Here is a 14,845-nt window from a genome sequence, read left to right as displayed (position 1 = left end):
ATTGTTTTAAATATTCCAGGATTCAAACACAAAAGGAGTCTCTGGAACTAATTACTTAAAAAATGCCCAGGTCTTAACAACTCTCAACATGTTCCTGAAGACATGATCTCTCATTTTATTATATTTATTAGTTCGGTTCCTACAAATAAATACATAAATAAATAACAAAGACAACACATAAATAGTGCCAATTCCAAAATGCAGTTGTACTAATTGAACCAATAAAAAAGGAGAATACTGTAATCAAAGATGACAACAGAAACAAATGTCACTTCAGAGTTAATCAACAAATTGTTCAATGTTTTGGAATCGCCACAAGCTGTCACTGCGGTGCCGCTAGAAGGCGACCAGCAGCCTCACCTTCCTCCCTGCCGTGTGTTTTCGAAGCATAGATTACTGGATGAAAAGGCATCACAAGTGCACACAAACACATTCGCTCCACATTATTTTCTTGGCCTTTCTTTCTCTTTGGTAATCATCATCTCGCTTTCTGCAAACAAACACATAAGACAACTCATCTGAATGTTCTTTTGCTTTGGCTTATTTGGCTGAAATACGCCGAGCAGCAGGGTGCCAAGCAAATGGCAGGGATTCATATTCTCGGGATGATGAATACTGATGATGATGCAAATGGAGGTGGTGAGATGAAGCACCCAGTTAGCAGAGATCACAGATTGGATGGCTACAAATCATCTCATCTTTCTGGATTTGGTGACCTTCCCCTGTTCAGAATAGTTCTTTATGATTTTCTGATTTTCCTAACAGCGAAGGCTTGTTTGTTTGGTCAGGGGGTTTTCTTTCTTTTTTAAAACCAAATAGCATCATCTTTAAAGCCTCCCCCCCCCCCTTTTTTTTTTTTTTTTTTTGCAGGTGTTTTATCTTATTATAAAGATGCTAAAATCCTGTCCCTGACCACAAATGGTTATTCATTCTAGTGAAACAATGAAAGAAATCATTTGGCTTTTAGGAAGGTTTACCGAAATTTGAATATGCCCATAAATTTATGAAACTAACAACATCGTCACTGCCATTTCTGGAAGCCCATCATATTCAACAAATAAGCACAAACCACAGTCTGTTTATCTAGATAAGCACAGTCCAACTCAATTCTACCGTCTCCAGGGACTCGGTGGTCTTTTTCCCTCCAACTATAAGCAGCTCAGTGATCAGCCCAGTGTATAATGTCCTACTATGCATTGAGTTCTAACCTTTCTATTACTTGTTTTTCTATTACTTTGTATTACTTGTTTGAACTCTGCTGCTCTTATTCTTGACCTGTGGAAGTTATTGTCTGGTACAGTATGCCTAAAATTTTGTCTTTGACCTATTTTTACTTTCCAGCAGACTGAAAGGAATTTATTACGAGAGATAATGCACAAAGTCAAGAATATCTGCAGCTAAAGGTTGTGTATCGGAGGATCTTTTTCACTCTCAGTTAATGAGATTCTTATTCTTGGTCAGACTAAGATCTCTTAATTATGATGGTTGTGAGTTATGAGGAGTCTCCTTACTCGCAGCCTTGAGTTAATTTTCATTCTTCCATTAAAAACACTTGAAGCGATGATTAAAATGACCAAAACAAAGTTCTTCCTCCAGTAAAAAAACAAAAAAAAGGCAGGCTTTGCTCACTATATATGTTTTCTTACTTTATATTCGGTGCATGTAAGAACAGAGTGAAGACTGGCCTTTCCATATTCAATATTTAATTAAACATAATCCTTTATTGGGATTTCTGTGAATAACGTGACACTCAGCGAACTCATCTCTCCTGTACACAAGAAGATGCTTGCTGAAACGCAGCTTGCTTAAAAGTTTTAAACAATCTTTAAGCATCTTTCACTAGGTTGTTGCCACATACTTAAAAGGCTTGCAATATGCACTTAATGGCCAATTGTAACCATGCCAGCAAAGAGACGGCAGTCCTTGGATGAGGTCCTTGACATCTCAGGTGGTTGAAAACTAAGTGTTTCTTTCACTATAGAACTGGAAAACGGTCCTTATTCACCACAGATAATGATATTTAATCATTTAGAGGCCAATGTAACATATGTGATACATATTAGGGCTGTGACGATATGCTTTTGTCCCGATTTGATTCGATTCCAATTTTTTGGGTGCCGATTCTATTTAAATTGCGATTCTCACAATTCTTCGATGTTACTGATTTTTGTAGTATAAAAGTAACAAAAAAAAAAAAAAAGTACAACACTTTTTTTTTTTTGCTCGTCATTTTTCTTGATTTCAATTATAAACAACACAGTAGCCAGACCATCATTGTGCTGCTATCATGCCCAAGAAGACAAGTAAAAATATCAATAAAACAATAAAAATGACCAAAATTTTATAATGGATTATTTTTATTGATTTGATCAAAAAAAAAAAATCTATTTTAAAATTGTGTAGCAAAAAGTCCCGATATTCGATTTTTTGATTTAATTTTCAATTCTAGTCTTCTGCTCTTTAACAGATACCAGGAAGCAGAAGACAACATTAGAATGATTTTGACATATCACATGGTAAGAAATGGCAAATATAATATACTGTTGCATTTTTTTAAAGGCCAAAATAAAGACCTCATATTGAAAAAACTTTGACTTTTCTTTATGGTTGGACCCTAAAGGGTTAATTCACTTTTTCCAATTACAATGAACATACTGTATATTCTTTCGGTTCCTTATATTTATGATCCAATAGGGAGTGGGACTGTTATACATCTCATGCAGGACATATCTTCCACAGATATTGGATAAAAAACAGAATATGTGATTTGGGTTCGTGCGCCCCTCACCTGATGCGGCACAAGACCCAGAGACGTGGGAGGTTCATTCATTCGGTCGTCGCTGCTGCTGGCAACCGCGTAGCCGCTGAGGATGGAGAAAAGAGAGAAATGCATTCATTCCCCAGACATGTTTTTCACTTGCAAAAACCTGAACAATACATCTCTAAACAAGAAACCGTCAGTTTACCGTTTTTTACGTCAGTTTACAGTGAAGCAGAATGAACTGCTGAATCTTTTCATTCATTTGTATAAAAAATGTTGAGGCAAACCTGATTAGGTTGCATGATTTGTAGGAATGCTCTCCTTTTACATTTACTACTGAAGGTTGGCACGGTTTTGTTTGGGTTTGGTAAAAAAAAAAATAGCTTGGTTCATTAATAAGCTGGTGTTTTACTGAAACTTACTGTTTATTTTTGCAATTCCTATGCAGTTAACTGTGTCATTACAGGGGGTTAAATAAAATTTGGGAGTTGTTAACCTGGATAAATTTGTTAAAGTACTCATAGGAAATGATGATAAATCAACAAGAGACTTCAAGTAATAAAAAAAAGAACTATGATGGAGCGTATCTGTCCCTGCTTGACCAGTAATAGTGATAAACAATGGTGGGTAATAATGAGACCACAGTCTTTTGCATGTGCTAAATTTTTATCATCTAATATCATGAAGTATGAAGCCGAACAAGTTACAACACCACTTGGGAAATTTTCATTCTGAACACAAAGAAAAGCCTGCAGGTTACTTTAGAAATAAACTATCCAACTATCATATGTAGCAAAGTTGTTTTACTAAAGCAGCTTTGTCTCATAGAAAACTCCACTCACCTAAAGTAGTTTGCAGAGATTCCTGGTTTAAAATATTTCACACTAAAGCAGAAGAATGGATAATAATACTGACACTGTTTTAATTATAGTTAACTACAATCCAGCCACTCAAACTAAAGACACATCACTTAGTATGTTTCACTGAAGGGACTGCTCTCAGAGTTGGATGTTTTTCTTTTCCCTAGCGAGAAAGCTTCTAAATAACTCAATTTTCATCCCATTCAATCGCCCTCAGACCTCAAGATTGGGCTGAGCCTTTGAATGGTTAAATGATCTATTGTGTGTCTGTCTTCCTTAAGCGGTTTCCATGGAAACTAGTCTTGACTACTGTCCACTAGAGTGCTATTTGACATGTTGTGGCCAGAATCCTTCAGATTTAGCAGGATGGCCAATCTGCTTCCATGTCAATGCATGTTTCCCATGATGTAGCGCGTTTGCACTTCATCTTGACGTTTTGCATGATGGCCATTGCCACCTAATAGCAAAATGCTTTAAAAAGCAGAAACAATGCAACAAGAAGCCTTCAATATGCTTAACAATGACATATAACATATCAAATAATTACTTTATCTCACTTCTTATGGAAAAAATATTATAGAAATGATCAGGTTCCTTTGAATGGAGTAATTTTAGCCATGGTAGTTCCAGAAGAAATTTAAAACATGTCAAACAATTGTTAATCGATATCTGATACTTATGTGACCCCCTGCCAGATGTTGGCCAAATACAAAATCATAAAAGATTTCAATTTGGCTTGGATTTGGGTTTCAATGATATATTGAGAATTCAGAGACCCTTTTTTGAAGCTTAACCTTTTCCATGAGCCACTGAATATCATCAGTATATCCTGACAGGATGAAAAGATTTGGCACTCTGGGGATGGTAATTATGGGAGAAAAAAAAAATCATCTCACACAGACCTGACAGAGGTTTTACAAAGACCAAAATGTCTGTCAAACTGCTGTAACATTAAACCACAAGAGCCAATTATGTTGCTACGCCACAAGATTCTACTTGATAGCTGATGAAAGAGACTTAAAAGGATAAAAAGATGAGAATATGGAGTTCCACATTTAAAAAAAAAGAACAATTCAAGTGAGGGAGATAAAGCATGAATCTGAAATGTGGCGTCTATATGAAAACTTTGCTTCTCCTCTTTGCTCTCTCTGTTTTTGTATCCGAGGCAAAAAGAACAGCTACATAACAGCTTACTGCATCTTAAAACACAGAGAAAAATAGCCATCTTATCAACCCAGCAAGCCGCTTCCTTAGTGAGATTTCTAAAAACACACACATGACGCTATTTCCACAGAAACACACCCGTGCACATGGCTAAGCACCCAACAGGCATGAAAGCATCCCCATCAGTGTAAAAAGGACAAGGAAATATCGAGCAAGTACAGACTGCAAAGTCAACTAATACAGTTCAATGAACCCCAGTGTGAGGAGGAGAGTTGTGCAACAAACAAATAGCTGAGAATACCTGTGGCGCAGTGAAATCTCAGCTGTAGAGCTGCTCCAACTAAAAGTCAACATCTCCCTTAATCCTAAGCCTGGGGTAAAGCTCACTGATGCCATTTAAGACAGCCACGGGTGACGAGTCATCCTCAGTGTGGAGTGTCCCACATCGACACATCTTGGCAAGGATGATGGCTAGTTTTAGGTTTGAATGTGGGGTAAGCTAGAAGAGAAAGAGGTGTAACACGAAACCTTTCTGCAGAACGCCATGCTGGGAGTCAGATGCAGCACCATGCTAAGACTTGCATTTAAATCCTGAGACTGGGATGTCTGAGGCTAAATGCTCATGAAAGCATATATGTTATCTGTCATGATATTCAAAAGGCCATGAAGAAGAACAGCTCAGTGACAGGAGCGTTTTCTGCTGTCAACAGCAGAATATCAGGACATGACGTCACTCTGCTTAGCGGCAGTGTGAGGCAAAATAAAACCAACCATAACCATTTCTTTTCATGTAAACATGACATAAAATTGAATAAATGAACTTGGAGGATAACATTAAACTTGAGCTCACCATTTCCAGTTTTTAGCCTAATGACAGAGATGCAATGGATCCTCAGACACTGACGAGCTTAAGGAGAACTTTTTCAACACGCTACATTTCCATTAAAGACCTCTTCTTCCTAATGTTTGGTGAGATCAGTCCTTTTACATATAGTAGTTATATTGGGGGTAGCTGTGGATCAGTGAGCGGTCCTTAAAATGAAAAGGTCATCAGTTGGATCCCCAGACACTCCACATATTGGAGAGGGCTTAGGCAAGATACTGAACTCCACATTATCATGGATGTCAATTGCATGCATGGAATATTTATGAGGAAATGCTGCATGAATATGTGTGAAGGTGTGAATGAGTTAAATGCTGTGAAAGTCTGTGGAACCCAAAATAATGTTAAAACACAACATAATGAATGATTATTTATTACCATCTCAATGTAATGCAATTTTCTTATGTAGTTTTGTATAAACTCCAAATGACTCATAAAATCTCACACAAGTCATAAGAACCAAAGACAGCGGTCGATTATTAATACTGCCTGAACTATTATTCAATAATAAGTAGCCAAGAAACAATACAAGCTATTAACACATAAGCACCTGTTACATATCATCGGTCTGATGGTAAACAAATCCGATTAAAGTTAATATTTTTATACATGTTATAGTTTGTTGACTGACTCTTCAGGTAATCTGTTTGAATATAATCTTGTTTATATATTACTTGGTTTATGATTTCTTAAGACTATCATTTGTAATAAACACACTTACCCTTCACTGTGCTGTAGAATGGACACCATCATCTCAACAGCCAGTGCCCCAGCAATCATGGCAAGGCCCGGTCTGCTGACTGTGCACTGCTGATCCAAGGTCCGATCCCTGGTGGACTATTTACAATGAAAGATTGGGTTAATCATTTTGATGTCACAATATCATGATGTGACACAAATTCCCTGTTTATCCTGAGAGCTTGACTTTTGTTTTTCTGGGTAATTTCTAGTAAAGTTCATTTGTAATGTTGCCTCAGTATCAATGAGATACATTCTCATCAATGTGGCTCCAACGTTGACTGGTTTTCTACCCTTACTATACTAATCCCACAATCTTCTGAAAGGAGAAGAGACATAGCCAGCAGTATCCGTACGTAACTACGAGTCACTTCATCAAGCAGCTTAAAAAAAAAAATACTTCCAAGATCACAAAGCTTGACTAAAAAGTCAACTTAAGGAAAAATCAAATGTGTGAGATCAAGAGAGGACATTTCACTTATTCATGCAGCAAAAAAAGCTTTTTTTTTTTTGTCTTCGATTCAATCATTCAGCAAACTAAAAAGGAAACCTACATTTAGGTTTTTAATGAAAGCAGATTGAGCCTTTATTTCTGACGTTACGGGATTGTAAGTGACTGTGGGAGGGAGCCAAATGGCACTCATGGAGGACAGGGCTGAATAAAAAGTTTCTGACAAATAGCTCTGGCCTTTTAAAGGTGATCAACAGTTCTCGCATACAGAATTAGTCGTGTGACAATGAAAGAAAAAAAAAAAAAGAGCAGAGCAGAAAGAAAAAAAACTGAAAGGAAAAAGAAACATAATGAATATCAAAGGTAACTAGAAGAATGTGGATGGTGGGAAATGTGTGGCCAGATTTGGACCCACTCTTATCTTTTATTTGTTAATAAGACATAAAGCTCTGTAGCATTTGGCAACACTTGTCTCTAAACTTGGGTTTTAACATTTATCTGTAAATGCATTATTTGTTTTTTTTTGGATGGGTTAAGGCTGCAGATAAAGCTTATGATTGATATTTTTGTGGGGGGAAAATGTGAAGTAGAAACACATCACTAGGAGTTCTGTTTAAGGTTTTTTCTTTTTGACTCCGATAAAAAAAAAAAAAAAAAAGTGGTTTTGCAGTTTGCATGCAGGCAGCTTTACCGAGTTAAGAAGCTGCTTTCTGTTGTTGCTGCACAAAACATTCATCATATTACTGTCAACTCCTTCAGTGCAACATAAAGTTAGAAAAAGACTACCTGCTTATGGTTTCCATGATCATATATGCTTATTTTGAATAGAGTGTTAGTTATTTTTGTTTTCCTCACATCTCCTGGTGCTACAACATCGTTGCAGAAGTAGCAGCCCAGCTTATGACCCGGGATGTTGGAGAACAGAGAGGATCCTGGGACGCCAGGTGCAGATCCAGCCGGCGTGGACGACGAAGAGGAAGCTGAGGAACAGGAAGGGGAGGAGTCTGTTCCTGAGGAATTGCTCTGATTGATAGGTGGTTTCTTAAGGCCGTGGCGCATCACAACGAATGTGTCGAAGCCGAGAGCCGCATTCACCACCAGCTGTTGGGTGAAACGGGAAAATGAACAGTTATCGTCGCTTCTACCGACACACAACAGATTTCAACCAAATGAGAGACAAAAAGAGAGAAGTTTTATTCTTCCACATAATAATGACATTTACTCGCCTCCTAAATGCTGTAACAGTTAAAGAGTTTGTGACAGCAGGTAAAATCAAAGCAATCATCAACAGCAAAGTCGGAAACTATAAATATTCTTTCTGCTAGTCTGGATACTTTGTTGAAGTTGGACAGTAGAAATATTGAATAACTTTGTGTTCTTTTTATGTCCTGTCTTTAGGGTGGTGTTGTAATACCGGGCAAGTGACTGGAGAAGAAACAAAAAAACCACAGCGAATCCTGGAACATTAACAGCAATGTCTAGTAACGTGCACTGGTACTTAAATTTATGTAATATAAAATACATAAATGAAACACACCACAGGCACAAATGACCAAATAACATTTCAAGTCAGAGAAATGTGAAAAAAAAAAACCTTATCTTTACCACCCCGCAAGGCAACATTTAGCTTAAGCTGCTGGACTGGAAGAACTGGGAGCTCCTGACATAAAGATGAATAAAGCTGATGTTACCTGGCAACATACATCATAATAAGAACATTTGAACAATGAAATTATTAAGGTTTCTGCTTCAAGTAAAAGAAAAGTAATATCTGCTGCCACAAAATTGCATTTGGCTTGAGGTCCAACGTTGCCTTTAAAAACAGACAAATCTGTTGAAGTTAATTTTTTTTCTTCTATTTTAACAAACTGTTACAATCCACACAATCTAAAGAATGAGTATCTAGTTTATTTTAAAAAAAAAAAAAAAATGGAAAGAGCATCTGCAAAGATGTTCCATTTATGCATATTTGTGACCATGCTGAATTGAAAAAAAAAAAAAAAAAAAAAAAAAGGGGCAATACGTTTGTCTGTGTGCTGCTTTCCACCTGCTTTAGGCTGTTTTCCCAGTAGGTCATTTTCACTTGAAACAGGAGGAAAAGCATAGAATTTTTTTTTTGAGGGGTGGAGGGTTTAATGTTTTAAAAATACAATGCACAAGAGCAGAAACAGAATGCAGCCCTCATTAAAATACCTGAGCTTGCCTTGCCATTTCAAGTCAAAGCGTCAAAGCATTTGGTGAAAAGCCAGTTGTGGAAAAGGCCGAGTACACACGGTCCTTATATCAACACAATAAGGAGCTTCGTCTGCTATTCTCATTGTGTTGTAAAGCAAAAACAGCCATTTCCGCACTTATATGTGCATTATGTGCTGCCATCTCATTTCTTCACACCTCCTCCCTCGCATTTCCAGTGCACCTCGAGCAGAAAGCCTCCTGCTGTTATCTGCACACGGTACCAGCAACTGCTAAAACAGCACAAGACACATTGTCTGGAAATGGCTGAGTTGTCTGAATGGCTCAAGTGTTCTTTTAAACAATGCCATAGCTCTAAATTAGTTCAATTAAATAATTAAATATAGATTACTTACAGCTGGGAGAATTTCAAGCCTGCCTGCTAATCGATTAGTGTCTGACATGCCCAGCATGTTTAAACACAGAAATACTCCAACATCACCTCAGAGCTTTTAAAACTTCCAACTTTCTGTTGTTAAATCAATAGCATATTTAGGGAAAAAAAAATCAATAAATATAAAATAATAATAGCCTTGATTTTGTTATGTACAGACCCCCTGATAATAACCAAGTGCCCTGAACACACTGAGTCTTTCTGCGTTCAGCACTTGGCCAGCTAGTGGCTAAATACACCTATCTATTATTGGCTGCTTGCTTCCGGACCTATCAAAGCTTTGTGATTCAAATCGCTGTGTCCTGTGAGTAGAAAGGTAGCAGTGTACTGCTCAGTGAATGTACAATACAAACTAATGAGCCAGAAGGGGCTTATAGCTTCACAAAACATGATAATTTAAGTGGCGTACTTCATGGCAGGTGTCCACTTTCACAGTGCACGATCATTGTTTACATGCGGAACAACGTGAGCAGACGTTTTTATTGCAGCTCCTTCCTGTTCCTTCCTACCTTCCTCTTGCTGGCAGCAATCACTGTGGGCAGCCAGCGACTTTCCCTCGTGTCCATCAGTAAGAAGACCACATCGTGCTCTGAAACGAGTTCCTCCAGCTGCTCCACATCCTTCTGGGCCTGGGAAAGAGTCGCCTGAGAGAAATTCACAGGGTGGCCTGGCATCGGGATGCTCATATTGTAACCCTGTGCATTCTTTAACAAGAAAGAAAATAAGGCAAGAGAGAGAGAGAAATATAGAAAGACTATTAGAGACACAAACACAGAAGAAACTTCAGCTGAGTACTGAGTGCTTTGTATAAATTCAGACTACTCAGACAATCTTTTCATGACCTATCTACTGACTGATTTTCTGAATAACTGCCGGATCCATGCTGAACAATGACAGAAAATGTCAACTTTTACAACTTTGTTGAGACGAAACTCATCTAACAGCTAAAGTTATCAGTTTACAAAAGGAAGCTTTCAAACTAGCGATGACAGGCTCATGACAGCATGACAGGATGTTAACATGTTGCCCCCCCCCTTCCCTCCACTTGACTGAGAGGTACTTAGTACTTTATAATGCTGAACTACTGATCTTTCTCTTCATGCAGTGAAATGGGATTTTTGTGATATGAATCAAGCTTTTCAAAATCAAGATAAACTTACAATATCAGCAACTGATGATAAAAGGTTATAAATAAATTTAGTTCTGCTGGTTGTGGACACATTTGGAGAGGATTATGTTTCCTGTGTGGAAGACAAAAATCTCCACTTCTCCTGAACTTATGAAGACACTGCTAATGTAAACAGCAGCGCTGCATCATCTAGTATGTCAGCACCTTTTACAGGAAGTATTATGAGCTCCAATTCCTTGCAATGATGACAGTCTGCTTCTGGTATTTGTTTGATAAAAGCAAGGCGTGTTGAAAAAAAATCGAATGAATTCTAATGTTTTATAAAACAGGAGTTAAAATAACAAAGATGCGTTTGAAATCATTTTTATGTAACAAAAGCGAAAACAATTCTAGGCAGTGTGTGAAAAGTTCACCGTTGCTGCTTCCTTAGAAATGTGGTGCAAGTAGAAGCCATGTTCTGCCGGTCAAATACACGCGATTAATTGATAATCAGTCTGAAAGTAAGTAATTACATTTTAATCCGTACAGCACCTATAAAGACAAAAATCACGGTGTTTCACAAAAAAAAACAAAAAAAAACAACAACAACAAAAGCTAACTAAAAGCAATCACTGAGTCCACACATCTCATGCGCAGAGGAAGGGCGTTTCAGAGGAGGAGGAGCAATTATTGCAGAAGGCCTTCCCACTTTCAGACCATGTTTGCTGCAAAATCAGCTGAGCTGATCACATGATCTCAGGGACCTGCTGGGAACATGCAGTATGGCTGCAGCAGTTCCCTGGTAAGCTTCACCATATAATGTTGTAAAATGTTTATATTTTCTCTACAGTGGATGAGGAGGGAGCTCAGCTGAGTTAACTGTGTGATGGTCCTTGCATTGCAGCAGCAGCGTCTCTCTGATCTGGAACATTTAGGCATGTTGTAGTAAAATGCTGAGGAGAAAAGATGTCAGCAGAGCTTTTAAAGAAGCAGCTGTTGTTTCACATCAATCTGGTGTATTTCTAAAATTAAAATTTCTGTTTAATTTTGAAGTCCATCAATCTACAGTGAAAATGTTGCCAGGAATGAATGTTTATGAAACCTAACCTAACATTCATGTCCTTGAACGGTTGGAAGGAAGCCGGAGTACCTGGAGAGAACCCACGCATACACGGGGAAAACCTGCTTGCAGTGGGGTCACAGTGCTAACCACCATGCCACTGTACAGCCCCTTCTGGACTTCCATATGAAAAGAAATTAGACTGAAATGTACAATATGAAGCCACTTTAATGCTATCACATTTCTAAATGCTAGAAGATCACAGTCAGACCATTTTGAAACAAAACCAATGCCTGCCGGCAAAGATTATAGTAATTTTTTTTAGGTTCTACTTTGTGTAAAATTTAGGATGTAAAAGGCCCCCAGTACTCACATTTTATCTACATTTAATCTTGCTTCAACTTAATGTGTATAATCAGTGTTTTGTTTTTGTTTTTTTTAGTTTATCAGAAGTTGTTTTTGTTTGTTTGTTAGTTTTGGCTTAAAAACATTAGTAAAAGTCATTTCTGGAGAAGAAAAAAAAAAACCTAATGTAACCCACATAGTGCTACGAGTATGTGTCGCTATAGTGCCGGATTGTCCTTGAACGCACCATTTGTTCACGTGACACTTTACGTATGCACGCACGGTGACGTCTGAGCCTGTCCGGCCAATCCGAGTTGCGGCAATTCTTCTTACACGCTGCTGCCGTCTTTCCCAGTAGGTGTGTGAGAAACGTCAGAGGAGGCTGCAACAGGTTGGTCCCGAACAAACTCATTCAAACGCCATCAGGTGTTTCTTGTGACTTATGACAGTCGTCATATATTTTAGACACGTCTATGCCCGCCGTGGGCGCTGTGAACGTCATTGCAGGCGGACCCCTACCTTGGATTGGTGAGTCTGCCTGTTTGTGGCTGTGCCTACATTGGTGCATCCACTGCTGATGCTGACGCTGTCAGTTGAATGGTTTGGTTTGATTTTGTGTTTTATGAATTCAGCAACATACTGTAACTGCATAGAGTGTTGCATTGATATGTTTTCTATTATTGTATGTGTTGCTTAAGTAACCTGAACAGATTTTGAAGTGATTTGAACTGTGTGCACCAAGTTAATGGAATTAGTGAAAATAACCAAGGGTTCATGAATCCTGATGATTAGTTTTGACTGATGATTGGCTTTGCTGTTTTGATGCAGGCCAGGTGTGCCCTGTGAGGTACAAGGAATTGGATGGTGAGCTAGAACAAGAGCCTGAACCGCTACCCGGATTGTCTCCTCTACAGTCTGGTAGGAGATTGTTGCAGCCAGCTGCTCCCACTGTTGTCCACTCAAACACATTATGCGCATTTGGACTTTCAGCACTCATGGACTCAAAAAGAACTGATATATATATTTATACATATGGACAATTCTCATCTCTTTGAACCACAAACCTTGACTTGGATAACTGGGAGCGAAGACAGCGAAACTGGCTGGATTGACTGAAATCTTATTTGTTGCAACCTTTTGAATAATCTGAACAGCTGTAAATATTGTACATTGTGCCATGTCACTGTTAATAATAATCCACCTGTTATCCAAACTTATAACATTTGTCGCTGTTCATTGTATCCCCACCTCCTCCAGCAGTTACCTAGACTTCTGATTTAATTGCCCAGATCAATAGTCTCTACACTCTTACATATAAGGTTGGTTACATGACTAAACTGGCACTAAAAAAAATTGGGGTTTTTTCGGATTTTGTTGCTAATTCCATGCATATTCAGCTATTATTTTCAACAATATGCTGTTTAAATTAGAAAGGCATGTGAAAATGATCGTTCCCTGAGCCTGAAAATAAAAATGCTGCAACAAATAATACTTTTCACTGCTTGCTGTTGACTGACATGTCAAAACAAGAAAAAAAGGAGAAAAAAAAAAAAGCATTTGAGCCACTGAGGATATGACTCCATTGTACAAGCAACAGAGTTGAAAACGATCGAAGTGGTTGAAAGTGGAGCCGAAAACATCATCATTTTAAAGAAGGCGGGTAAAGCTGGGCTTCCCATGGCTTAGTCATCTTCTTGCTTTTGATTATCGTACCTTTCCCCAAGGACTGGATATGCAACAGTGGGCAAGTTAGAAATGTCAAGATTCGTTTCAAGAGAATGACAGAAAAGGGCAAAGAGGAAGTGTGAGATTTTAACATGTAGAGGAGCCTCTTTTACTGAATCAGTGAATCTTGTGCCTTCGCTCCACATATTTTAAGAGTGGGCGCTGTTAACCAAGTCTGGAATTTACATTTCACTTTGACGCAAGTGTTGCTAAGCAGGCAGGGGGGATGAATTCACACAGCAGAGATAGCAATCACATTCCAATTACCACAAAAAAAAATGTCAATAACCTGAAGTCAAAAACTAAAACTCTGCCTGTGGGAAAAGAAAAAAAAATCATTCTGAACATTTAAACATTTTATGATGATCCAACAATGGCACTTTTTCCATCCTCAACCAGGCAGAGTGTACAACGTAAAGATCGGGGTGAAAAGTTGTTGCAAACCATCTCAGCCACCCTGTAAATGTCAGGTGACAAAGTATGAAATCTTCTGACCTTTTCCGCATTGCAATGTCTTTTTCAACCATTTTCTCTCAGTTCAATTAATGCAGTTCTGTCCTTCCAGCACCTGATGCTCTGTTATTTGTGGAAAACAAGCAGACAAGGATCAGTAGACACACACCCACCCAGGGAGGAAAAAAAAAAAAGGAAAAGAAGGTGCAGCTACAGCTGGAGCGTCTAGACATGTAATAACAGCACAGGGCCATCCATCAATCATCAACCTGGGGTCTGTACCTTCCACTTTACTCCCAAGAGAGCAGGAGAAAATGAGAAAGGACTGAGTAAGACACTGGGATATGAAGATAATGACATGGCACCTACTTCTGTGCTCAAGTGTGTATTCTATAGAGCGAAATGCAGGTTCTTCATGCCAGTGGCACAACCATCCTGGCCAACTGTGTCTAATAACTGGAACAAACAACGACAGTCAACACTGGGATTCAGAATGAGCTTTAACTCTTGTAAATGTTAAGGTTAGAATTCATTACAACTTCAGACAGTAAGTGAGTCAGACCATGAATGAGGAGGATGAGGAGAAGAGTGACCTGCAGATAGGGGAGCTTTCTCATGTCGCCGTCTCAGAAGCTCAGAGGATTCAAACATTTGACTCCTCGGGCTTTGCT

At 38.5% G+C, this 14,845-nt stretch overlaps 1 protein-coding gene across 1 annotated transcript in view; it reads right to left on the bottom strand.

Moving 5' to 3' along the window:
* atg7 (ATG7 autophagy related 7 homolog) overlaps positions 1-14,845 on the bottom strand; it is a 75,443-nt gene that overhangs the window by 42,790 nt on the left and 17,808 nt on the right. Inside the window, exons 12-15 of the mRNA XM_079241532.1 lie at positions 9,993-10,187; positions 7,713-7,958; positions 6,390-6,505; positions 2,789-2,864 (exon numbers count right to left, since the gene is read on the bottom strand). Coding sequence (XP_079097658.1) covers positions 2,789-2,864; positions 6,390-6,505; positions 7,713-7,958; positions 9,993-10,187 — 633 coding nt within the window. The remainder of the gene's footprint in view (positions 1-2,788; positions 2,865-6,389; positions 6,506-7,712; positions 7,959-9,992; positions 10,188-14,845) is intronic.

Source organism: Telmatherina bonti (assembly GCF_933228915.1).
Source record: "Telmatherina bonti genome assembly, chromosome: 6".
Lineage (NCBI taxonomy): Eukaryota > Metazoa > Chordata > Actinopteri > Atheriniformes > Telmatherinidae > Telmatherina > Telmatherina bonti.
The sequence above is the reverse complement of the archived record's forward strand: the minus strand, read 5'-3'. Positions and strand labels throughout refer to the sequence as shown.